At 39.2% G+C, this 27,975-nt stretch overlaps 1 protein-coding gene across 7 annotated transcripts in view; it reads left to right on the top strand.

Moving 5' to 3' along the window:
• LOC128686617 (deoxyribonuclease TATDN1) overlaps window positions 1-27,975 on the top strand; it is a 192,546-nt gene that overhangs the window by 139,621 nt on the left and 24,950 nt on the right. For 5 of the 7 annotated variants that reach the window (XM_070084275.1, XM_070084276.1, XM_070084274.1 and 2 more), the window contains one exon: window positions 7,485-7,688. The exons of 1 other annotated variant lie outside the window; for it this stretch is intronic. In XM_070084275.1, the coding sequence (XP_069940376.1) occupies window positions 7,485-7,688 (204 nt within the window). Of the gene's footprint in view, window positions 1-7,484; window positions 7,689-22,593; window positions 22,840-27,975 lie in introns of those variants that run through there. One more of the 7 variants, XM_070084272.1, reaches the window with a different exon arrangement.

The raw sequence follows: 27,975 nt of genomic DNA, 5'->3' as shown, positions 1-27,975 counted from the left end.
CTGAATGCATATTGAGGGTGTAATCAATCACAGCTGCAGGTTTTAGAATGAGTTCATTGCTCTTTCTATGCTGCCTGCCAGTGTCTGGCATTTTGTTAGGATGAACTGATAACAGTGTGACATCTCGTTTGTCATGCCACCGAAATGCCATGATGTCATTGGCACCAAACGCCTGCACCTCACCTCTACGAGTGCCAGCATCAAACCTGGGCATATGTTTACGATTTCCATGCACTGTGCCACACACATCTGTCATGTTCACTCGCAAGAAACCACATGGTAAGGGACTTGTGTACCAGTTATCAGTATATAATATATGCCCCTTACCGAGATATGGTTCCATCATTGTTCTAACCACATCACCAGAGATACCCAGTAACTTCCTGATATCTCACAATGTATTACTTCTGGTGTACACAATTATATCCAATACAAGACCACTGTAGCAATCACAAAGCACATACAACATTATACCAAAGCTTTTCCTCTTGCTTGGTATGTACTGCTTGAAAGAGTCTTCCTTTGAACAGAATCAAAGACTCATCAATAACAAGCTTCCTGAAGGGATAAAAATACATATTGAATTTCTGTTTCAGATACACAAACACATTCCTAATCTTATATAACCTGTCATTTCTGTCAGGCCTGGTTTTGTCTGAGAAGTGAAGCATACGTTTTAGTAGCACAAATCGATTCACTCCTATTATATCACTGAAACCTGGGGTTGCAATCAGGCAGTCTGTCAATCAGTATGATTTCACACTGTGCTTATACACATGTGGCATAAGCATTATTGTGGCAAACAAAAAGATATCTCGGCCACAGTTGTCTTCTTCCACTGGTGTAGGCGTGAGTTTTGTGAAAGTATTGTGTTTGCCATGGTGTACTCAAAGTATCTGTTGCTTTCCCTGACAATAATTTCCATCAGGGGTTCGTCAAAGAATAACTCAAAACATTCCAGCTCAGTGGCATTGTTCCCAAGTGTACAAGATGGCCGTATTCCACTTTGACTTTCATCAAAGTGATGGGCATTGGGAACAAAATTGGCAGCATCCTGCCAATCCCAGGTGCGGTCTGCCAGTGGGTACTGGATATTGACAGGTGGTTGTGGTTGTTGAGGCTGGTGTGGTGGATGGGTGGGGGATGGTGGCCTTTGTTGTAGTTCAGCTGAGTCAACGGCGTGGGTGGCAGCATGGCTCACTGCTGGTGCCTCACGGCTGGCACCACCACTACCACCAACAGATGCATGCACATTTTCCATCCCAATTGCAACACTATCATCTTTATTTTCACTATCTGTTCCTGTTGTACAGCCATGGGATGCACTCCGAGATGTATTCCTTCCCCTTGGGATAGCATATGGCACACTACCAGAGTGCATATAACGTCGTATATACTGATGCTTCACTGGAGAATATTCTACTTCACTCTCGCTACTGGAACTGTTTTCAAGAGCTTGGAGTTCATATTCACTATCACTATGATCACCATTGCTCACATCTGAGTCTTGGATATGGGAAAATAAGAGTTTCCTCTTTCGTTCTGGTACAACTGAACATGAAAAAGATGGCCCAGCACCAGTGGTGGATGGCTGAGGGTCGTCTGGGTTTTCCTCACTATTACTGGTATTATGGTCATTAGTTTCAGTCACAACCTCATCAGAACCTTGAAACTCATCTTCATTGGCACTTCCATCTGTATTAGAACTGTCACTGGGGAACAAAAGTGTCCCAATTCGCCGAGGAGTGAGGAGTTCCTTACCGCGAGGCATGGTGAACAAGGTATACTAAAATGGCGTTCCCACAATACACCACTGGGTTCCCGAATTTTTTCCTACCACGCACACTGACCATGCAGACCCATTCTCTCACATCTAGGCCTACCAGTTGTTTCCCGCTTAATTTGAAGCCGCTAGAATTTACATGTACCAGTATGGCACCAACCCTGGTGCAAAGCCGTACTAGTACGGCACCAACCCTGAAAGGTTTAAGCTAGGAAAAGTTGCAATAATAATACAGTAGGGCCCCGCTTTACAGCGTTTTGCCTTACAGCATTCTGCTAATACGGCAATATCAAATTATGACCAAAATTTGCTATAAGGCAAGTGGTCTTTCAAATATGGTGTTCCCCACCCGGTTTGTTTACATTCTTCATGACCACATCTATTATGTCTGGAAACTTTCCAAAATTTCAAGTGTTTTAAAGTTATTGCGTATTTTATATGTACTCTGATAATTATACTTATGTGTACCTGTACCTAAATACACTTACACACTGTGCTGGTGTGCAGGTACACATTAACCCCTTCAGGGTCCAAGGCCAAAATCTGAAGTGGTGCTCCAGTGTCCAAGAAATTTTGAAACAAAAAAAAAAAATTCTTACAGAATTAAAGAGTATATTTTTGTGAAGGTAATAAGAGAAAAAAAAATTTCTGATCAGTACTTACTGAGATACAGCGGCGGGAAGTTGACCCAAAATGACGGGGTGGCGGCAACATCAGTGACTTCCGCAAAATCCCATTTTTTTATTTTACGTTTTTTAAACTTTTTTCTTTTCTTTTCTAATTTTTTTCTTTTTCTAATAACATTTGTGGGCTGTGAGACCAATATAATGTATATTGTATAAGTGTACACTCATTGTATTCCACACAATAACTGCACTAATTTGTTTATCATTATATTGCTTACAATACTTGTTTACAAGTTTATTGTAAACAAAATGATGAAAATATTAGTGCGGTTATTGTGTTGAATACAGCGTACCATATAGTACCATATGGTACAATGGTACCATAGGGTGCAATTGTACCATATGGTACAATGGCACCATGATACAATGGTACCATATGGCACAATGGTACCATACGATACAATGGTACCATATGATATAATGGTACTATATGGTACAATGGCACCATTTGGTACAATGGCATCATATGATACAATGGTACCATATGGTGCAATGGTACCTTATGGTACCATATGATGCAATGGTACCATATGGTACATTGTACCATACAGTACAATACCATATGGTTCATTGTACCATATGGTACTGTTGTATTCAATGCAATAAACACACTAATATTTTCATTATTTTGTTTACAATAGTTGTTTACAACAAAAATATGCAAATATGTTGTATATTAGTAATGTTCTATTATATATTTACAAATGTACAGGAACTCGACATGTTCCTTGAGGTGGATGACAAAGCACTTTGTCTCGGAAACTGCGGAGTCAGTAGCTAGCTTGTGTCGCCACTCACTCAGTCTTGGCTGGTGTCTCATGCCACCAACACCTATTGACCATATGGTACATGGTATCATATGTTACAGGGTGCCATATGGTACACTGTACTATATGGTATAGGGTACCATGCAGTACAGGATAACATATGGTGCAGGGTACCATATGTTACAGGGTGCCATATGGCACAGGGTACCATATGGTACAGGGTACCATACAGTACAGGACACTATATGGTACAGATACAGGGATAACTATGGAAATAAGTCACCCTGACTTTTTTGGGTTATCCTAAGATTTTATACGTATGCTGCTATGTATGATAATCTATGTAGTTGTATTTCTGTACACCTGAATAAACTTACTCAAGTGCACGTGGCATCATAAGTAAGTTTATTTAGTTATACACAAATAAAGTTACACAGAATATCATACTTAGCAGCATAAACATATGCTACTAAGTATGATAACCCAAAAAAGTCAGATAGACTTATTTCCATTAGGGTCCCTGTACCCTGTACCATATGTTATAATGTACCATATGGTACAATGTACTATATGGTACATTGTACCATATGGTACCATTGTACCATATGGTACCATTATACCATGTCATACAATGGTATCATATGGTACAATGGTATGATATGGCACCATCGTACCATATGGCACAATGGTACCATATGGTTCAAAACCATAGAATTCCTCTTCAGCTCCACTTCCATCAGTCTTAGAACTGTAAGTTGTGAAGAGGAGAGTCAGAATTCCCCCGGAGGGTGGGTGGGGAGCGAGAACTTCCTTGCCGCCAGGCACTATGAACAAAGCTACATTGCCGGCGTTCCCAGAATGCCATGCGGGCGTCCAGATTTTTTCTATGGTGTGCACACTGACCACCCAGACCCATTCTCTCAGATGTAGGCCTACCAGCCTTCTCATGCTAAATTTTGGCGTAGATTTACGGCTTGGACCCTGAACATAAAGCCATAGGTCTACGGGACGGACCCTGAAAGGGTTAAAATCGCTAAGAATCTCTCTACTCATGATGCCAATACTACGTAATAATAATTACTCTTGGGCACATTAAATGTTTTATTTTACATTAATATAGACATTTTCATTAATACATCTATGATATTTTCCTCAAAATTATATATGAAACCCGTTACATAGCATATAAACATGATACGTACACTCACAATAAAAATTGACGTAAATATGAGATTTGTTTACAAAGCGACTATGTAGGTAGTGTGGGAAGAATTATGTTTTCTCTAGTCAAACTCTTGGGGATAACTGTAGAAAAATATTCCTTTCATATGCCTTCACTCTATATATATCAATTCCCGACCCTTGTGGGTTTAGCGCTTTTTTATTATGATAATATAATAATAATAATAATAATATCTTCATTTACCCTAAAAATGGTATGTTGCATCAGAATGGGAGTGTTGCTGTTTTTTATTCTGTACTAACTTGTACAACTTGTACACAACGTAAGAGTATTTGTATTGTGAGGTAATTATTATTATAATAAAAAAAATATTATGAGGTAAATGTTTTACAAACTTACAAATGTACGTGAATGAACTAAAAGAAGACACATATTAATACGCATTCATTTGGCCTGCCCAAGTGATCGCCCACTACCTGTTCAGTTTGTGTTCTTACATTGTCTGAACTCTGTATCTTGTTCTCTCTCTCTCGTTTACTCTTTCGTTAACTAGTTGGCTATCATTGACGATGGCGTCTAAGCTTAGCTGTGATAAAAAGAGGAGTCATAAGACTCTTGCTTTAAGTGGCAAGTTAGAGGATGATGGTGTGCCATTCTGATTTTATTCAATAAACACCCTGCCACTCTGTGTGTATCTGACCTTTTATTGTGTTTTTAATGCCTATTTCTATTGTTAACTTAATATAAGTTAGTATAAACTTGTTGTCTGGCATTTATTGCATATTTTATATGTGCTCTGATAATAATACTTGTGGACCTGTGTGGCAGCCGGGCAGAGGGACAATATTACGTTTTCTCTGGTTAGGCACCAGAGAAAACGTGTATGAATCTGTTTGACCCAGCCACTCCCCCACTCCACTTTTGTTTACAGTTTTCGGCATGAATTATTCATTACTTCTCCCTTTGTTTATAATGGCATCTAAAGGTAGTTGTTAGAAACGATTAAATTCAGTGAAAAAGCTATGTCGATGCTAATAATATGCTCTGGGCCACAGTGTAGGTAGCCGGTAGGTGTAGCCCAGGTGAGCTACACCTCCTGGCTACCTACACTGACTTCCTACAAATAAGTACTACTCACCTCTCGCCCTGCATTAAGGTTACAAATACTTTAAGATAAGTAATGAATGTACTCTGTATGTATTTTACTTTTTGTGTTTTTTAATGGCTAGTTCTATTACTAACTTCATATAATTTAGTGTAAACTTGTTGTCTGGCATTAATATGCATTTATAAATGGAAAAAATGGCGTTTTGCTTTCTGCCGATGTCTGCTTTCCAGCGATAGCCTGGAACCTAACCCGCCGTATAAGTGGGGCCCTACTGTAGTTAATGATAATTTCTCAATTATATCCAAGTAATTACAACAATACTGTATTTCTATTCTGGAGCATAGAAATTAGAAGATGGTGTGATGGTATGAGAAATAGCAGAGTAGTGGATGAGTTGGTATGACCAATTAGTAAGAATGTAGGAAGATAGATTGATAAAAAAACTTTTTCTGGTGTGGATGGAAGGAGGGGTACGGAACATCCTAGGAAGGTGAAGGAGGGTTTGAGTGGTAGGACCTTGAGCATCCAGCAGGCATGTGTCAGAGCAAAATGAGCTGAGACAAGCTGTTTTTATAATTTGACATGCTCTCAGAGGCTGAGCAAGGTGACATTTATGAAGGTATTCAGGAAACTAGTTAGTTGGATTTCAATTCTGGAGGTGGGACGTACAGTGCATGCACTACCTGTTTATAAATTCAAGTCTCTTCTCAAAGATCACTTACTCACTCAAAACCAAATAAATACTGAATAACTGAACCTTATAAATTGTATATCCTATATGTCCTCACAATTATATCACACAAATGTTAAACCTAGGACCCAATCTAACTTTGTTATTTTTTTAAATACACTACCTAACAGAATACTCCATTCGACTTAATGTACAGCAATGCATGCAACCATATGACCTGTCTTTGTAATACTCATTTGTGCTTTATAGTTATCTGTTTACAATAATGTTTTATCACTGATTTCATCATTGCTTAGTTAATCTTAAATTAATTTTAAGCCAGCCCGTAATGCTATGCATATAAGTGGCTTTGGCATGCTGCTCTTACCTGCATTTTTTGTACCTCTGTATGTATGCTTAAATTACTAAATAAAAATAAAAAAAAAATGAATTGGGGATGTTTTCATTTGGAAGATCATTCGAGTTGTGATTCACTTGTAGATTTATATCAGAATAAACATATATCTAGAATAAACACACATAGGATAGGGGAGCTCAACTGTACCTTGTTTGATAAAGCAATGCAATACCAGAACTGGTATTGCATATTTAAGGTAGGCAATGGTAAAAGCCAACAAGTAGAAATACGCCAGTATGCTTGTGTCTGTATACTTGTTATAACCAGTGCTGGACTTTAACCCATTCATTATCTGAAGTGCTCAGTATCCACATTTAAAAAATAAATTTCAGAAATGGTAGAGAATCTTTTTCTGAAGGTATTGTAGATAGGTTCGAAAACATAATGGAGGTAATTTTTGGAGAAATACACAACTGCTCTGCCCATGATTTATTGAGTAGAAAAGGGTGTGTCATTTGATGGTTTTGCTTTTCCCATCATGCACTGAGTGGGGCAGGTTTTTTTTTTTTATACTGTGCACACTCACCGCATAAACCCATTTGTTTATATCTAGGACAAAATTTACTACTCTCAGCTTTTGTCAATAATGACACCTAGTTTTGCAGTTGTGTTGTACTCGTCAAATTGTCAATATTGTATACTATTTAGAATATGATATATAATGTCTTTCTCCAAGCCTGACCTCATGGTGCTCATTTGCCTTATAAGGCAAATTAGTAACATGATATAGCCCAGCCTTAGGCAAAACATTGTAATCAAAGGATTCTTTGCTACCAGTATCTTTATTTCCATTGCATATTTGAACTTGTTTAAACTCATATACAGGATTTCTATAAAAAATAGCCATTATGGCTTAACGTTGTCAACAGCTCTTTGAAGACTGAAGATAACCTGGTAGTAGCAGCATCTGTCCCACCAGAGCGCCTGATGATTGAAACAGACTCTCCGTGGTGTGAAATTCGGCCTACTCATGCAGGTTACAAACATGTGAAAACAACTTTCCCTACTAAGAAGAAGGAGAAATGGCAGTCTGGAGTTATGGTCAAAAGCAGGAATGAGCCCAACTGTATAGTGTAAGAATTTCTTTTTTTCTCTATAATTAAAACTTAAAATATAGCTGCTTTGTTAACTTACTGTAAATGTACATGCTGCATTTAAGTTGTCTGATACTGTAAATGTTAAAAAATTATGTTAACTGTGTTTTTCTGTGTTTGGATCTCAATGAATGACGGAAAAGCAACCCTTGAAAATATCTGTATTTACTAGTTCATGTTTGTAAGATTTCTCTATGTACTTTTTCTTCAGTTTTATCTCTTTCCATCTTCTGTACCTCTTTTGTTAATAGCCATTCTCAGTATTGGATTACACTCGGGGTTGGATGGATCACCCATCGTTCAATAACAACCTTGGATCTGGTTAATTACTCTATCTGTTTCTCTCCCATTTTCTGACCTTTTACATTCAAATTCCTTTATTTCCTTGCAAGTTTACAATGTGGTTGGCATATTTTAGGAAGTATATTTACATATATTTACATGATGAGCAAAAAAAGGTGAGTGGTGCATTGAGATATATGTGGAGACAAAAAACATTATCTATGGAGGCAAAGAAGGGAATGTATGAAAGTATAGTAGTACCAACACTCTTATATGGGTGTGAAGCTTGGGTTGTGAATGTAGCAGCGAGGAGACGGTTGGAGGCAGTGGAGATGTCCTGTCTAAGGGCAATGTGTGGTGTAAATATTATGCAGAAATTTCGGAGTGTGGAAATTAGGAGGTGTGGAGTTAATAAAAGTATTAGTCAGAGGGCTGAAGAGGGGTTGCTGAGGTGGTTTGGTCATTTAGAGAGAATGGATCAAAGTAGAATGACATGGAGAGCATTTAAATCTGTAGGGGAAGGAAGGCGGGTTAGGGGTCATCCTCGAAAAGGTTGGAAGGAAGGGGTAAGGGAGGTTTTGTGGGTGAGGGGCTTGGACTTCCAGCAGGCGTGCGTGAGCATGTTCGATAGGAGTGAATGGAAACGAATGGTATTTGGGACCTGATGACCTGTTGGAGTGTGAGCAGGGTAATATTTAGTGAAGGGATTCAGAGAAACCGGTTATTTTTATACAGGTCTCCCTCAACATTCGCGAGAGTTAGGGGATCAAGAGCCTCGCGAATGTTGAAAAACCGTGAATGTTTGGTGCCCCAATATATTGTAGGGAAATATATTACAATACTGCTTCCTTAACTTGTTGAACCATGAATAATCATAAAATACATGAAAACATCATTAATTGTACTAAATATATACATGTTATGCTTTAATAACGTATGTTATTTAATAACATGTATGTTAATAACATGTATGTTATTAAATACCACAGACTCCACCACTGCCACTGGAATTCATTACCTGTGAATATAAAAGAAACACTGTTTATAAATTCAAGTCTCTTCTCAAAAATCACTTAATCACCCACAACTAAATAAATACTGAATAATTGTATCTCATAAATTGTATCTCATATATGTATCTCATTATTGTATCTCATAAATATCAACCTGTGACCCAATCAAACTTTGTTACTATTTAACTTCATTACCTAACAGAATACTCCATTCTACTGATTACACAGCAACACAGTAAATGACCATATGACCTGTCTTTGTAATACTCATTTGTACTAAATTGTTATTTGTTTTACAATAATTTTTGTACCACTGAATATATCATTGCTTAGTTAATCTTAAGTTAATTTTAAGCCTGCCCATAATGCTCTGCATACAAGGGGCTTTGACATGCTGCACTTTAAAAATTGTATTCCTTGTACTTCTCTGTATCATGTTCAAATGTACATATATACACTCGTTGTATACAACACAATAAGCACACAAACATAATTATCAATATATTGTTTACAAAACTTGTTTACAAAAACAAACAATACAAAAAAATGTTCATTACTATTGTTCTATAATATATATACCAATGTACAGTCACCGAACATATTCCTAGAAGTTCTGCAGCTTGTGGAACTCTTTGAAACATGTTTTCATACACAATGGTGTTTTACACTCCTCACACATAAAACCAGTGTGTGTGCATTTTTGTGGACTTTTTTTTTATGTGCAAAGACAAAACACCTCGTCTGAGCAGTTTTCTTCAAAGTATTAGCAGGCAGTTGTGTTATCTAGTTATCCTAGGTAAATGGTTGTGTCACCATTCCTTCCTTCCTACTTTCCTGCATTCCTTTCCTTCATTCCTTTCCTTGATTCCTTTCCTGCATTCCTTTCCTACCTCTCTTCCTACATTCCTTCATCTGTCCTTCCTTTATTCCTGCCTTCCCTTCTTGCTTCTGGTTTCTATAATATATATATATACACATATATAGTCACTAGATACTTTCATATAACTGCTATTATCTCCATTCAGCAAGCTTGTCTTGTGTGCGAGTGTGTGGCTTATAATTGTTTTGAGTCAGGAGTTGGCAGCTGTCAAAATGACATATTGTCTCATTACTCACTCCCCCTCCCACCTGTCAAAACTCTGGGGTTGGTTGCTGCTTCCCCTCCATTCTATATAATTATCTTTCTCCCTCATTCTATCTCTTTCAATCTGTCTCCCTTTCTATCTGTCTGTCTATCTCTGTCTCACAGGTACACATAAATACAAGTATACATAGTGTAAATTACCTAGGATAACCCAAGAAATCCAGACAAAGTGCTATACTGTGCTTGAAGATGTGAGTAAATGTGATGACGCAGTCTTGTGGCTCTCTCTGAGACAGAGAGCTAGACAGATAGACAGGGAGCTTGACAGACAAATAGACAGACAGAAATGTTTGTGTACCCACAAAAACAGAGGGAGGGGGATGGTCATCTAATCTTTTCTTATCAGCTGCACCCTCCCTCCACCCTCCTTTACACTCATCAAACATCAGCTCTTATAAGATGTTATCTCCCCTTATCTTGTCACTGTCATAGATGAACTGTTTTCCATGCTTCAAGGGAACATATTCTTCTTCTTCCTTCTTCTTCCTCCTCCTTCTTCTTCTTCCTTCTTCTTCTTCCTCCTTCTTCTTCCTCCTCCTTCTTCTTCTTCTTCCTCCTCCTCCTCCTTCCTCCTCCTCCTTCTTCTTCCTCCTCCTTCTTCTTCTTCCTTCTTCTTCCTCCTCCTTCTTTTTCTTCCTCCTCCTTCTTCCTCCTCCTCCTCCTTCTTCCTCCTCCTCCTTCTTCTTCTTCCTCCTCCTCCTCCTCCTTCTTCTTCCTCCTCTTTCTTCTTCTTCCTCCTCTTTCTTCTTCTTCCTCCTCTTTCTTCTTCCCCCTCTTTCTTCTTCCTCCTCTTTCTTCTTCTTCTTCCTCCTTCTTCTTCTTCCTCCTTCTTCTTCTTCTTCCTTCTTCTTCTTTCTTCTTCTTCTTCTTCTTCTTCTTCTTCTTCTTCTTCTTCTTCTTCTTCTTCTTCTTCTTCTTCTTCTTCTTCTTCTTCTTCTTCTTCTTCTTCTTCTTCTTCTTCTTCTCCTCCTCCTCCTCCTCCTCCTCCTCCTCCTCCTCCTCCTCCTCCTCCTCCTCCTCCTCCTCCCTCCTCCTCCTCCCTCCTCCTCCTCCTCCTCCTCCTCCTCCTCCTCCTCCTCCTCCTCCTCCTCCTCCTCCTCCTCCTCCTCCTCCTCCTCATTCCTCCTCCTCCTCATTCCTCCTCCTCCTCATTCCTCCTCCTCCTCATTCCTCCTCCTCCTCATTCCTCCTCCTCCTCATTCCTCCTCCTCCTCATTCCTCCTCCTCCTCATTCCTCCTCCTCCTCATTCCTCCTCCTCCCTCCTCCTCCCTTCTCCTCCTCCCTCCTCCTCCTCCTCCTCCTTTCTCCTCCTCCTTCCTCCTCCTCCTCCTCCTCCTCCTCTATCCTAGACGGATAGACAGGGAGCTTGGCAGACAGACAGAAATGTTTGTGTACCAGCAAAAACAAAGGGAGGGTGATGGTCATCTAATCTTTTCTTATCAGCTGCACCCTCCCTCCACCCTCGTTTACGCTCATCAAACGTCAGCTCTTATCAGATGTTATCTCACCTTATCTTGTCACTGTCATGGGGTGGACTTTTTTTTTTCTTGCTTCAAGGGAACAATATTATTACATCTTCTTCTTCTTCTTGTTCTTCTGCTTCTTCTTCCTCCTCGTCCTCCTCTTCTCCTCTTCCTCTTCCTCCTCCTCTTCCTCTTCCTCCTCCTCTTCCTCTTCCTCTTCTTCCTCCTCCTCTTCTCCTCCTCCTCCTCCTCCTCCTCCTCCTCTTCCTCTTCCTTTCCCTCCTCCTCCTCTTCTTCCTCCTCAATTCAATTCAATTCAATTCAACTCAAACTTTATTCTCTATAAGTATTACAATGCTGAGTTTACAGAATTTGGTTATTGTGTGGTTTACATGTAGTAAAATAATAATTACAGAGTGTACCACTAGAACACCTAGCATGGCTAGGCATTTCGAGCAGACTTATATTAAATCTTAGGTTTAAAATGTTACAGAATTATGAGATAACTTGGTATTATGGCTGAGTGACTAAATACTAGTTGTGAGTTTAGCAATGTGAATGCTTTTGTTTTGGCACTATACATAGTTTCAGTATTGGAGTATCACAGGCCAACTTTTGACTAGTTAAGATTCATTATTTTGAGATTGAGATTGATATTTCTGTTTATGGTCAAATGGGTGAGTGAGTGTAAGTGTGAACCACCAGGTGGTATTCGTATTATTAGTTGACAGGGTGTATCAGGGAGATAAGATGTTTTCTGATGGTAGTTTTGAAGGTGATGAATGTGTCTGCAGTTTTGGAATTTTCAGGTAGGGTGTTCCAGATTTTAGGGCCTTTGACATACATTGAATTTTTGTAAAGGTTTAGTCGGACACGGGGAATGTCATAGAGATGTTTGTGTCTGCTGTTGTGCCTGTGGGTTCTGTTACAACTATCAAGAAAGCGTTTTAGGTCAAGGTTAATATTGGAATTTAAGGTCCTGTAGATGTAGATTGCACAGTAGTAAGTGTGGATGTACTGAACAGGGAGTAAGTTTAGATCTATGAAGAGTGGGGGGGAGTGTTGCCAGGGATGGGATTTAGTGATTATTCTTACTGCGGCTTTTTGTTGGGTTATTATTGGATTTAGGTGTGTTGCTGCAGTTGAACCCCAAGCACAGATAGCATAGGTGAGGTATGGATATATAAGTGAATGGTATAGTGTGAGAAGGGCAGTTTGCGGCACGTAGTATCGTATCTTGGAGAGGATCCCAACCGTTTTGGATACTTTTTTCGTTATGTGCTGGATATGGGTGCTGAAGTTCAGGTTGTTGTCGAGGTATAGGCCTAGGAATTTGCCCTCATTATGCCTGGTAATTAGAGTGTTGTCGATCTTAATGCTAATTTGCGCATCTCCTGCTCTGCTACCAAACATAATGTAGTAGGTTTTGTCAACGTTAAGCGTAAGTTTATTGGCTGTCATCCAAGTCGATATTTTGATCAGCTCCTCATTAACAATGGTGTTGAGGGTTGCAAGATTAGGGTGAGAGATGACATAAGTCGTGTCGTCAGCAAAGAGAATGGGGTTCAGGTGTCGAGATACGTTTGGAAGATCATTGATGTATATGAGGAAGAGCAGGGGACCAAGGACACTTCCCTGCGGAACTCCAGTATCAAGTGGCTGTGTTGTTGATGCTGTGTCTTTAATGGTGACATACTGATACCTATTAGTAAGGTAAGATTTGAAATATGCAAGCGCATGGCCTCTTATACCATAATGGTCAAGTTTGTGGAGTAGGATGCCGTGGTCTACTGTGTCAAAAGCTTTTCTTAGGTCAATAAAAATTCCTAGTGGATATTCCTTATTTTCCAATGCTGTGTAAAGCAGATCTAGCATTTTTATAATTGCATCGTTAGTGCTTTTATTTTTCCTGAATCCAAATTGGCAGGGGTTGAGTATGTTTTGTGACGTTATAAATGAATAGTAGTAATAAATGACAGTAGTTTGTTGGATTATGTATTGGTAGATAAAAGACTGTTGAGTAGACTTCAGGATGTACATGTTTATAGAGAGGCCACAGATATATCAGATCACTTTCTAGTTGTAGCTACACTGAGAGTAAAAGGTAGATGGGATACAAGGAGAATAGAAGCATCAGGGAAGAGAGAGGTGAAGGTTTATAAACTAAAAGAGGAGGCAGTTAGGGTAAGATATAAACAGCTATTGGAGGATAGATGGGCTAATGAGAGCATAGGCAATGGGGTCGAAGAGGTATGGGGTAGGTTTAAAAATGTAGTGTTAGAGTGTTCAGCAGAAGTTTGTGGTTACAGGAAAGTGGGTGCAGGAGGGAAGAGGAGCGATTGGTGGAATGATGATGTAAAGAGAGTAGTAAGGGAGAAAAAGTTAGCATATGAGAAGTTTTTACAAAGTAGAAGTGATGCAAGGAGGGAAGAGTATATGGAGAAAAAGAGAGAAGTTAAGAGAGTGGTGAAGCAATGTAAAAAGAGAGCAAATGAGAGAGTGGGTGAGATGTTATCAACAAATTTTGTTGAAAATAAGAAAAAGTTTTGGAGTGAGATTAACAAGTTAAGGAAGCCTAGAGAACAAATGGATTTGTCAGTTAAAAATAGGAGAGGAGAGTTATTAAATGGAGAGTTAGAGGTATTGGGAAGATGGAAGGAATATTTTGAGGAATTGTTAAATGTTGATGAAGATAGGGAAGCTGTGATTTCGTGTATAGGGCAAGGAGGAATAACATCTTGTAGGAGTGAGGAAGAGCCAGTTGTGAGTGTGGGGGAAGTTCGTGAGGCAGTAGGTAAAATGAAAGGGGGTAAGGCAGCCGGGATTGATGGGATAAAGATAGAAATGTTAAAAGCAGGTGGGGATATAGTTTTGGAGTGGTTGGTGCAATTATTTAATAAATGTATGGAAGAGGGTAAGGTACCTAGGGATTGGCAGAGAGCATGCATAGTTCCTTTGTATAAAGGCAAAGGGGATAAAAGAGAGTGCAAAAATTATAGGGGGATAAGTCTGTTGAGTGTACCTGGTAAAGTGTATGGTAGAGTTATAATTGAAAGAATTAAGAGTTAGACGGAGAATAGGATAGCAGATGAACAAGGAGGCTTTAGGAAAGGTAGGGGGTGTGTGGACCAGGTGTTTACAGTGAAACATATAAGTGAACAGTATTTAGATAAGGCTAAAGAGGTCTTTGTGGCATTTATGGATTTGGAAAAGGCGTATGACAGGGTGGATAGGGGGGCAATGTGGCAGATGTTGCAAGTGTATGGTGTAGGAGGTAGGTTACTGAAAGCAGTGAAGAGTTTTTACGAGGATAGTGAGGCTCAAGTTAGAGTATGTAGGAAAGAGGGAAATTTTTTCCCAGTAAAAGTAGGCCTTAGACAAGGATGTGTGATGTCACCGTGGTTGTTTAATATATTTATAGATGGGGTTGTAAGAGAAGTAAATGCTAGGGTCTTGGCAAGAGGCGTGGAGTTAAAAGATAAAGAATCACACACAAAGTGGGAGTTGTCACAGCTGCTCTTTGCTGATGACACTGTGCTCTTGGGAGATTCTGAAGAGAAGTTGCAGAGATTGGTGGATGAATTTGGTAGGGTGTGCAAAAGAAGAAAATTAAAGGTGAATACAGGAAAGAGTAAGGTTATGAGGATAACAAAAAGATTAGGTGATGAAAGATTGAATATCAGATTGGAGGGAGAGAGTATGGAGGAGGTGAACGTATTCAGATATTTGGGAGTGGACGTGTCAGCGGATGGGTCTATGAAAGATGAGGTGAATCATAGAATTGATGAGGGAAAAAGAGTGAGTGGTGCACTTAGGAGTCTGTGGAGACAAAGAACTTTGTCCTTGGAGGCAAAGAGGGGAATGTATGAGAGTATAGTTTTACCAACGCTCTTATATGGGTGTGAAGCGTGGGTGATGAATGTTGCAGCGAGGAGAAGGCTGGAGGCAGTGGAGATGTCATGTCTGAGGGCAATGTGTGGTGTGAATATAATGCAGAGAATTCGTAGTTTGGAAGTTAGGAGGAGGTGCGGGATTACCAAAACTGTTGTCCAGAGGGCTGAGGAAGGGTTGTTGAGGTGGTTCGGACATGTAGAGAGAATGGAGCGAAACAGAATGACTTCAAGAGTGTATCAGTCTGTAGTGGAAGGAAGGCGGGGTAGGGGTCGGCCTAGGAAGGGTTGGAGGGAGGGGGTAAAGGAGGTTTTGTGTGCGAGGGGCTTGGACTTCCAGCAGGCATGCGTGAGCGTGTTTGATAGGAGTGAATGGAGACAAATGGTTTTTAATACTTGACGTGCTGTTGGAGTGTGAGCAAAGTAACATTTATGAAGGGATTCAGGGAAACCGGCAGGCCGGACTTGAGTCCTGGAGATGGGAAGTACAGTGCCTGCACTCTGAAGGAGGGGTGTTAATGTTGCAGTTTAAAAACTGTAGTGTAAAGCACCCTTCTGGCAAGACAGTGATGGAGTGAATGATGGTGAAAGTTTTTCTTTTTCGGGCCACCCTGCCTTGGTGGGAATCGGCCGGTGTGATAATAAAATAAATGAATATAGTCTCCTGTGCAATGGTAAGTTTGATATTGGCCTATAGTTGTTTAAATCTGTAGGGTCACCACCTTTATGCATTGGTGTAACCCTTGCCGTCTTGAGTAGTTTCGGGAAGGTGCTAGCTTCTAGTGACTTGTTAAAAAGCAATGAGATAGTATGCGAGAGGACATGGGCCACTCTCTTGTACAATAATGGTGGGACATGAGACAGATTCCCTGAGTTATTTTTAAGTGACTTTATAATCTCGGTGACTTCCGTGGGCTCAGTTGGAGCAAGATAGAAGGAATTTGGGAAATTCCCATCTAGGTAGTCCCCAGCATGGGCATTGGTACGTGGGATTTTATTGGCGAGATTAGAACCTATGGGTGAGAAGAAGTCGTTTATCTTGTTAGCTGTGTCGGTGGGATGTAGTGGTGTTTCATTAGGTTTAGTTAGGACATTCTTGTTTTTTTTTCAGTTTGTGGGTCCCTAGAATCTGAGAGAGTGTTTTCCAGGTCTTTTTTATATCTCCTCTTGTGTCAGTGAATCTACTGGAGTAGTATAGTTGTTTGGCTTTCTTTATTACTTTGGTGAGGACTGATGAATAGTGTTTAAGAATATCTTTGTGTATTAAGCCCTGTCTATATTGCTTTTCATATTGGTGTTTCTTATCAATGGATTTCAGAATGGTGCTGGTTAGCCATGGGCAACCAAGCCGTTTGTTTGTGATCTGTTTCGTTTTTATAGGACAATGTTTGTTGTATAGTCTAAGTAGTTTGTTAAGAAAAATGTCTGTCCAGTCGTCAATACCATTGGCCTTGGAGACTGTAGGCCAGTCAACAGTCTCTAGGTCAGCTGTGAACTTCCTTATTGAGGCCTCATCGTGGAGTCTAAATGAGACTTTGTTGTATTCAAGTGGTGGTTTACTAATGTTTGTCAGGAGGAAGGTAGGGTAGTGGTCTGTAGTGCTATCTGTGATTATCCCTGATTTAAGGGGGGCTAGTATATTGGTCCATATGTGGTCTATTATGGTTCCACTTGTTTCAGTGAGCCTGGTTGGTTTAGTTATTGTTGGTATGAGAAGTGTGTTGTTCACATTGTTGATGAAATCAGTTACAGGCTGAGCATCTAGTAAGCCAGGGTTGATGTTGAAGTCTCCAGCTAAGAGAAGGTGGTGCTTATTCATTTGTCTGTTTGTTATTAGTGCCTTTAACCCTTTATCCTGTTGGGCCGAAAAAATTCGGTATTGATTACGTGTTTTTGGCGCGTGTCATACTTCGCGCCCCGCGCGGCCAGCTTCCCGTTCTTTAGTTCCAACCAATCACAAGCCTTCCCTGAGTCTCTTCAGCTAAGTACAGTTCGCTTCTGCCGCCTTCCCATTGGTTGAGAGATCAAAATATAAACACTAGCGGCTTGGCTTCGAACACACGCGCATTTTTCCCTCCACCCTTGCTAATCTACTCTTGGATTATATATTCTACAATGTCGGTAAGTACTGATTGTTGTGTTTAGTGCTTACATGAATAGTTTAGGCATATTTTGATATATACCTAAAGTCCGTGTGAAGCATAATATGAGTGTAGCATGCAGTTGAAAAAAGTGCAAGCATTTTAGTCCGAATTATTTCGGTATTGCGCGAGTTTCCGGGAATGTCCAATTTTAGTCAAATAAATATTTATAAAAAATTTTCAATTGCATATATGAACTCTGTAGTGGTCTGGATTTATACAGGAGGTTTCTATTGTCCTTCCAGTTCCATGAGAGGCTGTTTTATGGGGAGCAGTCGACCAGCAGGTCGAGGTATATCTGCGTTTCTGAAGACAGTGACTCAGAACCAGAGGTAGACGAACCAGAATTGCTGGATAGTGGTGATGAATACTTGCCACCGGATGCACAGGATGCAGAGATGTCAACTGATGATGAGGAGGAAGAAAGGGAAGAAAGGCCAGCCAAAAAGCAGAAAGTAATGAGGAAAAAGAAAACTTTTAGGATTGAGGAATACCCGGATGAGGAAGAGATCCATGAGAATATTGCTCTTCAAGTTTCATCTGAGTGGACCGTAGATGACATTGAAAATGATCCTTTGCCGGCATATGAACATGAAAAGCCTCTTGCAATTAGGTCTCCATATGAGTATTTTTGTATGTTCGTTACTCCAGCCATGATAGATAACATAGCATATCAAACAAATTTGTATACAAGGCAACAAGACGTAAATAGTACTTTTTCAACAGATTCTGAAGAGATCATGAGGTTCATAGGTATTTTGTTGTTCATGGGTATTAATTCACTACCATCCCTCGAAGACTATTGGAAAGCTGGTTTTAGGAGCCAACAGGTTGCAGATAGCATGGCGTCTAAGAGGTTTAGGTACCTTAGAAGTCATATTCATTTCAATGACAACACAAAAAAGGATAATGACAGATTCTACAAAGTAAGGCCTCTTTACACTGAACTAACTAATGCTTGCTTGAAAATTCCAGCTACACCCAAGCAATCTATTGATGAAGTCATGGTTGGTTTCAAGGGTAAAACTGCTGGAAACCTAAGGCAGTACATCAAAACAAAACCAGATAAGTGGGGGTTTCAAACTTTTTTGTCGTGCAAGTCAAGATGGACTCATACATGATATACTCATGTATCAAGGCACAACAACTTTTGACACACATCCCATACAGCTGCCACAGGAAGAATCTAAACTTCCAATAAGTACAAAGATTGTTCTGGTACTTGCACAAACTATGAACAAGACAAACACATCAGCAATCTATGCTGACAATTTCTTTTCAAGTATGCCTTTGGTCAAGCTACTAAGAGATAAGTATAACTGCAGATACACTGGAACAGTACGTGACAATAGATGTGGTAAGCCACATCTGGTGCCTATCAAACAAATGGAAAAAAACAGTGTGGTCAGGGGCAATTTTTGCTTCAACAACAATGATGGTGTCCTTGTTGTACGATGGAAGGACACCAAAGTTGTGACTTTAGTGACAACTGATATTGGGGTCGAGCCCATGAGTCTTGTTGAGAGATATAACAAGGGTACAAAGAGGAAAGAGAAAATATCGTGCCCTGCAGTCATCAAGAACTATAATGCAAACATGGGAGGTATTGACAAAAGCAACATGTTGGTGCATCTCTACAAAACACCAATGAAATCAAAACGTTGGTACATGCGGCTATTTGCCTATATTATTGATCTTGCTGTTGTGAATGCATGGGTGCTTTATTGCCGTGATTCTCGAGCAATAAAGCAAAAGTGTATGCAACTGAAGTATTTCAGGAATTCTATCTCTGAAATTGCAAGGTCTAAAGGACAAAACCTTAGAGGGAGCAGCCTAAGAACAACTCCAAGACCTTCACCAACTAATTCACCATGTACTTCCAATGGTGTTGGCATAGTGAAACCTGGGAGGGGAACACGTACAGAAATGCCTGATGACAGTGTTAGGAAAGACATTACTCTAATGCACTTCCCAATGGCAGGGCAAAGGCCGTTTACTTGCAAGTATTGCAGCACCTCGAAAAAAACGGTAACATCGTCATTCGTCTGTAGTGTATGCAAAGTAAATCTGTGCATAAAGACTGATAGAAATTGTTTCACAGACTTCCATCTTGCCAATTAGCAATATAGAATCATTGGTCTTCCAAATGAATCTCAGGAATATAGGGATTGAAACTTGCATCACTTTGCAATTTGGCATTGTTGATATTTGCTTCCTTTTTATATTTTTGTAACAATTAAAAAATGTTTTGATAAAAGTTCCATTTATGTTTTTTATATTGTCTGTTTGTATATTAAATTTAAAAAATTGTTTTGGTGTGTTTTATTAACAATTGCAAGTTTGCAACATAGAATTTTTTAATCACTTTGTCGGGGGCGGCCTAATATTTTCGGTCTTCGGAGATTGGCAATTGCTCGAAAACTAACCATCAGAAATCAATTTATATGGGATCAGTGACCTTGTATTGAGTTACTCTATCCACCATAGGGAGTTCAGTTCGAATTTCAAATTTTCGGACCCCTTGCGCGATGAAGGGTTAATTTCTCACTGAAGTTTGGGATGTTAGTGTGGGGTATCTGGTAAATGGCACCGATTGTTATAGGCGTCTTAAGGTTTTTTACAGTAAAATTAGCAAAAATGTATTCTCCATATTCATCACTAAAGCAATTGGTGCTGATACAAGATAATTGGTTAGAGTAATAGATTGCAATACCACCCCCAACTTGGTATGGTCTGCAGTTGTGGATTGCTGTGTATCCTGGTAGAGGGTAGATATCTATTGTGTCCTGTTTTAGCCAGGTCTCGGTAAGAATAATGGAGGAGAAGGGTGTCTTGAGTGATTCAAGGAGTGCCAGGAGGTCATCATAGTGTTTGCTTAAGGACCTGATGTTGTAGTTAAGTACTGATAGACTTTTATCATTGTTTAGGATAGTGCTGGCTTGTGATGCTGTGTAGTAAAGGCAGTTACTTTCCAATAGGTTTTGATTGTGTGTCAGATTATGTAGGTTTAGATCAGGGTCAACGTGATCAATCATCTTCTAGGTTTAAATTATGGTTATTTATATCCTGAGTTGTGTGTTGAGTTTTAGTACTGATATCTGTAGTGGTGGGAAGTTTTGACAAGTATATAGCTATAGCATTTTGGTCATGTAGAGTATAGTCACTAATACACATGATGAAGTTGGTGTTGTCTATGTGTTGTGCTGGAATGAGCTAAAGTACAACTAGGTATAAACTAATAATATAAAAATACAAATTAAAAATAGCACAAGACTCTCACTTGTAATTGCACTAAGGTCTAATGTAATGACTTTGGTATAGTCTATGTATTGACCTAGAGTGAGCAATAGTACAACTAGGTTTAATCTAATAATGTAGAAATATAAATTAAAAATAGCACCAGACTCTCGCTAGTAATTACACTATGGTCTAATATAATGACTTTGGTACTGACTATGTATTGAGCTAGAATGAGCTATAGTACAACTGAGTTTAATCTAATGATATAAAAAAGGCACAAGACTCTCAGTTGTAATTGCACTAAGGTGTTATATAAGTTGTTTACAAGAATTAGAGTATAACTAGATTTAAATTGACAAGATAAAATATGCAAGTTAAGGTAGCAAAAGAATAAAAAAATTGCTTTTGGTCTCAAACTCCTCGAAATCATGAAATTGATCTTCACTGACACTTCCATCTGTATTAGAGCATCACTTGGGAAGAGAAGAGTCCCAGATTTGCTGGGGAGTCACATATTTCTTACCGCTAAGCATGCTGAAAAAGGACAACTGAAATGGCATTCCCACAATGCACCACTGGCTCCCCGATTTTTTTTATATGGTGCACACTGACCATGGAGACCCATTCTCTCACATGTGGGCCTACCAGCTTTCTCCTGCTTGATTTGAAGCCGCTAGAATTTATGCGTATAAATACGTCAGAAACAGTGGTGCTTAAGACGTATATATACGGCTTAAACAGTCAAAGGGTTAAAAAAAAAATTACATAAGTAGTTTACAGTGAGGGTTTACAATGATTTGAAGTGCAAAGAGAGCCACTATCATGCCTTGGCATTACAAGCAATCTAAACTTAATACATTACTGATTACTTAACACTAGACATACAAAAGATAGTTTGATAAGGTTGCACTAATAATACAATAGGTTATACATCTTTTAAAATATTTTTTATTCATTTGCATTAGGTTAAAATATGAGAATTTATTGTACTTAGAGCATTTAGTTATGAGGTTCTGTGGCTAGGGAAGTAACACAGTGAGCAGTGATATTTTGAGGCAGTGGAGAGTGATTCGTTAGCTTTGTAGATAAAGTTAAGTACTGAGTACAGTAGACCGTCATTTAGCATGGTAGTTTCGTTCCTGAAAATGCCATGTTAGGTAAAATCGTGTTAAATGAACTGAAGAACTTATGGGAAAAATAGGGTTACGTTCCTAAGAGTCCCCAAAAAGCCAAACAACTTTTTTTAGACCAACATATTTTACAAAAATAAAAGAATATATAATTGTAGTTCATTGTCATGATATATTACTGCTTAAGACTACAAATGCAATAGAAATAATAGTATTTCTTACCTTAAATTGTGGGTAATGGTGTGTGTGGATGGTTGAGGAGAGAGTGGATATGGAGGGTGTGGCCCTACTGGGCTGAGGTGGATGGTTGGTTGTCAACAGAAGTGGATGGTAGAAGTTCTGGTACTGAAGTCAGTGGTTGTATTGGAGTGTGCATAAATTCTGTAATGGATCTCTGGGCTCTTTTTACCCTACAATACATTATACTGCTGATGGTAAGGCATCATCAGCTGGTCTAGACCCTGTTTCAAAGCACTGCTTCTAGATTTGTCAGGGTCCTTTTCAGTGAAAAAGTCTGCTAGTTTAGCAGCAGCATGGAACTGCTCACGTAACTGCTGCAGTGTTAACTGTTTTTCTTCAGGTTCTTCATCTTCTTCTGTTAACTCCCTCCCTTGTATCTGTGCATCGAGCTCTGCCAACATTTCCCCTGGACTTCTGTCTTCATCATCATCTTCTAAGAGCTCATTCATATCTTCAAAACCATCACCTGGTAATCTCCTTGCCAGCTGAACAGTTTCCTGAACCTGACTCAAGCAAGGGAAAACCAGTGAAAGAATTAACCACAGAAGGCCATAACTTTCCCCAGCCTGCATTTAATGTTGATTGGGGCACTTCATTCTGTGCACTTCTAGAATAACTGATAGAATCTGTAATGTTAAATTTATCCAGAAACTTGGTACTGCCACGTTAGAGTCCAGAGTCCATTGATGCAACCAGCTTTTTCATAACCTTTTTTGTGTAGTTACACTTGAATGACTTAATAACTCCCCGATCCAGTGCTTGTATTAAAGATGTATTTGGTGGTAAAAATATAACTTTTATATGTGGGGTCACATCCAGCAAAGCTTGTGGATGAGTATGGGAATTATCAAGAATGAAGAGAGCCTTGAATGCAAGGTTCTTGCTGTGCAGGTAAAACTTGACTTCAGGAATAAAGTGATGCTTAAACCAGGCAATAAATATTTCCTCTGTCATCCATGCTGACTGATTTTACCTTCAAATTACTGGTAAGGTGTTTTTATCTACACTTTTCAAAGCATGAGGATTCTTAGAGTGGTAAATAACCATGGGCTTACACTTGAAATCACCTGATGCATTACCACAAAGGAGCAAGGTGAAGCAATCCTTTGCTGTCTTGAAGCCTGGTGCACTCTTGTCTTGCTGACTGGTATAAGTTCAATTGGGCATTTTTTCCAAATAACACTTGTCTTATCAGCATTAAACACTTGATGTGGCTCATAGCCACCCTCAGAAATAATTTCCTGCAATTCAACAGGGAAATTACTTGCTGCTGTATGATCAGCTGAAGCACTTTAACCAGAAAACTTAATGTTATGTAACTTATTATGCAACTTAAAGGTGTGGAACCAGCCTGTGCTAAGCACACACTCTGTTTCAGGCCTTCCTTCTTTATCACACACTGCTTTAACCCTTTGGGGGTCGACAGGTCCTCTCAGAGACTTGTTCTCAGGGTCAGCCAAATTTAAAAAAAAAAAATTATTTTTTCTTATGAAAAGATAGAGAATCTTTTCCCGATCATAATGACACCAAAAGTATGAAATTTGATGGAAAACTTACGGAATTATGCTCTCGCAAAGTTAGCAGTCTCGACGATGTTTACGCATCGGCGATTTTGCCCACTTTGAGCCCTATTTTCGGCCAATTCCAGTGTACTAGTTCACAAAAATCATAACTATTTCGCTAGAACTCCATTTTTTTCTATTGAATGAGTACAAGAAACCACCCATATACCAATTTCAACTATCCAATAAAGTGGTCAGAATTTATCAATTTTGCCAATTTCACACAAATTTCAAAAGATGCCAATTTCCAAATAGGGTTCAGAATAAACAAGAAAGACATTCCTGGCACTAAAATAACAAGTTCTCTGTTCGTTAGTCACATCCCCAGGCCCATCTTATATTTCTTTGGCTTTCCACTTTGAATTTTTATTCTTACAAAAAAAAATAAGGTTTACTGTTATGCAGACTACTATCGTAAAGGGTTCTTGAATGGAGATTTCGTAGGATAAGGTAGACACACTTGTAGGATGGTAGGTGTATTGTCAGACTGAGATGAGAGATGGAGCCCGGTGCCAAGCCTGTTCACGTCCTGTAGGTCTGCCGCTGAGTGAGAGCGGGACAAAGGGATCACTGCCCATGTGTATGCCTATGACGTCACACAAAGCCAAAGGCTTACGAGGGATCTCGTGTCTAAAGCACATGGAGGATACTAATATGCTATGCTATATAATACAGGGAATACAGGGATCAGCAACTATGCTGACAGCTCGGTCATGTTACGTATGTCGTCCCGACATACACTACTATCTATAGGCTGAACAGGCAGGCGGACCTGGGCTGATTCTATACAATAACAAATGCATATATAACTTAGAACTAATGGATGGTACAACATGATTTTGACGTAATGGGTGTTAACGTAATCATTACAAACTATAAGTACAAATCATTATACAATATGGATGGAATTGATCGATCGATCTGTATTCATGCACTCTACGGATTCTGAGGAAGAATAATTATATACAAAGAAGTGTTTAACAGAAAGGCAGATTCGGTGCACTCAAATCTAGACTGTTAATTCTCAGAATACGGAGGGAACGTGAACACGAAAATTTCTGACAAACTGATCAGCTAATAATAAACACACAGTTGACAATTTCATTCATCTCGGACATCTAATTATGCAGGCTGTTTACACTTAAACCCAATTCTGCGAGGGTGAGGTTTACGTATGCAGAATGGTTATCATCTCTGGGAGGATCGAATTCCTCTGCAATGGCTAACACATGCCTTGACTGAGAGAGAGCTGAACGAGTATTTACAAAAGATACAACTACAATCACTAGTGACTGTGGAATTACTAATTCATCTGCTAGGAGTACTCAACTCGACTATTCGATACAGTAATTCTTGGCTCATTACAAAGTCACTAATGGATGCTGGTGGCTTCACAGTAAGAATAAGATCTTCCTGGAGCAGGAATCGAATCACACCAGAACACAAGGGATCTAGTCTTTGTGCAGTTTTGACATCCTCGACAGTAAATGGAGGATCTGCAGTAACTACACTAACGTGTCGCGATAAAGCATCTGCGACTACATTTGACTTGCCAGGTAAATGTTCAAAAGTGGGATTGAACTCTTGGATAGTCAGGGACCATCTGGCTAACCTTCCAGTAGGCTGTTTGTTCTGGAATAAAGGTAACAGTTCTTCCTTACTGGAGGAAAGAACAAACTCGGTGGAGTGGATGACTCCCCCCGGTTGAAAAATTAACGCTATAACACGCAATATGAGCAAGGGAGAACGAATCTACTATCTCAACTGCAAGCACAGGAGAAAAGAAATGAACACGGTGAACAATGCTGATATTCAATCTGAGTCGCACACAGTGACACGAGGTATCAGCTATAAAGAAACTACACTTACGTTAATATGTGAAAGTTATTCGAGAAATAACTTCTTACGATGCACTGATTACTGTCAACTAGGATGGGATCACCATCTGGAACATTAGGAACAACAACAGACACTCTAGTGAGAACACTAGCTGTAACAGAGACGTCTTTCTGCAGACAGCATGTCACATCAACAAGAGATGGCATTACTAGTTGCAAGTAATCGTTTTCTGACAAGGCATCCCCTGTGGAGAAACTACTACTCGAACTAGCAGTCATTGCAGGGATAGGCTGTGCACTCAAGGCAGTCTGAGTGTCCCCGGACACTTGAGGCAACGGAACACTATCCTGCAAGTCTGAAGGTATAGGTGGAACACAGACGGGAATGACAGAATTACTAGTGCCTGACCGCTCGGCTACGTTAATAAGTAATTCACGGATCTATAAGAACTTAATCTGAACTTCACATTTCGCAGCACTTTAACAAATCTCAGATACAAGCTGTGAGAACAAACACATTGCTCAAGGGCTAGGTATTGTCTTTCAGTCAGTAAGGGAATGTTGGTACTGTGGACTGATTCATATTGACTTTGACTGGAATGATACACTAAGTGAACGTTCAAAAGTGACTGGGACATCTTCTCAGTGAAAATACTGAAGGGCATAAGTCAAGAAAAATGGAGAGAATGACACAGTAAGCTTAAATGGAAAAAAAAATGCTTAACTATTCTGCATAAGTAATTAAAAATTGACAAGTTACACAGTAAGCAAAGAACTCACACAAGAATAATATGCAACTTAACAAACACTGAAAATCAAGAGAACTTGTACTTTGCTCAAATCTAATATGCTCAACTTTTACTTTAAATTGAATAAATGGCACAGTGAGTTGTCTTTACTTTCAATGCAACAAGGAAAATACACAATAAAATAATAGAATGGACTCAATAAACTTGTGCAAAAATTAAAACAAACACACAATTCACTGAAATTAAAAAAAATAAAATGACAGACAGAATAAAATACTATGCACAGAACAGAGCATAAGAAACTGCACTGTAATAAACTGTATTGCACAACACTGCATAAAATTTCCTGCAAGAAAAACTTTAATAGCAACACAATATTTGCACAAGAATTATTGCAAAATGAGTCTATGTGCAATAATAAAAATTATAACACACAAGAAAAGAAATATATCAAGGAATGAACACTTTAACTCTTAACTGCACTTAAACAACAAGCAAAAGAACAATTTACTTTAGAAGGAGAATTTAAAAATTGCACTAAGAGTGAATTTGTTCAATAAAACATGAAAAAAATAATAGGTGCAAAAAATACATAACAAAACAGAGGGTTGAACACTTACAGTGATGCAGAACACATCAACATACACACAATACTAGAATTTTCTTGCAATGAAACTTGATGTTTTAAAAAATTTTGTAAACAGATTTCTTGCTGGAGCTTTAAAAATGGCACTATTGTCTGTGGAAATAAGACAAATTAAACACTGGCTGAATAAAGGAATATGAACACAAGAATGTTCAACACACAGGGAACAAAAATAGAATTACACAAATGCTGGGAAGAAAAAAAAATAACAGACAACACTGAGTTGTGATGCAGAATATGAGGTGAAAAATTTACTGAGTTAATTCACTGGAATTCTGAAGTTTAAACACAAGTTCTATACTGCTCATATGTTGCACACACAACAAAGGAAACACTAAGTACTTACTTCAAGTGTGTATAAAAAGAAACACAACACAACAGATATAAAATAATGCACGAAAATTAACACTGAATTAAGGAGATTAAAAGAAATTAATGCAATCAGTACATGATAAACACTGAGTCTGATCAAGAGTCACTGAATGTCACTAAGAGAAAAATTCACTGGGAACACAAAAGAAATGTCTCAACACTCGCAAATGTCTCTAAAAAAAAATATTATCGCTGTAACACTTGAAAAATGAGACTGATGGATTGTTTATATCGTCTTGCTGCTGTCCTCTGCACAGATGATCGTAGAATTGCGCTTAAATCGGCGAGAGACAACACACAGGAGGCTTTATAAAGATGGCGCGAACACACTCTAGCTCTTGACCCCCTATGTGGTCCTTAAAATATGGTGCTACAACCCTTAGCAGTGCACCAAAACACTGATGAGGTAGATGAGTTGTAATGGCCGACTTTAGTTGGGTTTGTGGGTAATGGCTGAGCAAGGCGTCTGAGACCGGCAATGGTGCGACACACGTGATCGTGAGTGGTTGGGCTTATGGGTTGAACGTCGTAAGCCTCACTGAGAAAACCCACACT

This window comes from Cherax quadricarinatus, chromosome 12, assembly GCF_038502225.1.
Source record: "Cherax quadricarinatus isolate ZL_2023a chromosome 12, ASM3850222v1, whole genome shotgun sequence".
NCBI classification, from domain to species: domain Eukaryota; kingdom Metazoa; phylum Arthropoda; class Malacostraca; order Decapoda; family Parastacidae; genus Cherax; species Cherax quadricarinatus.
Note: the sequence above shows the minus strand (reverse complement) of the source record. Positions and strands in the feature narration are given on the sequence as shown.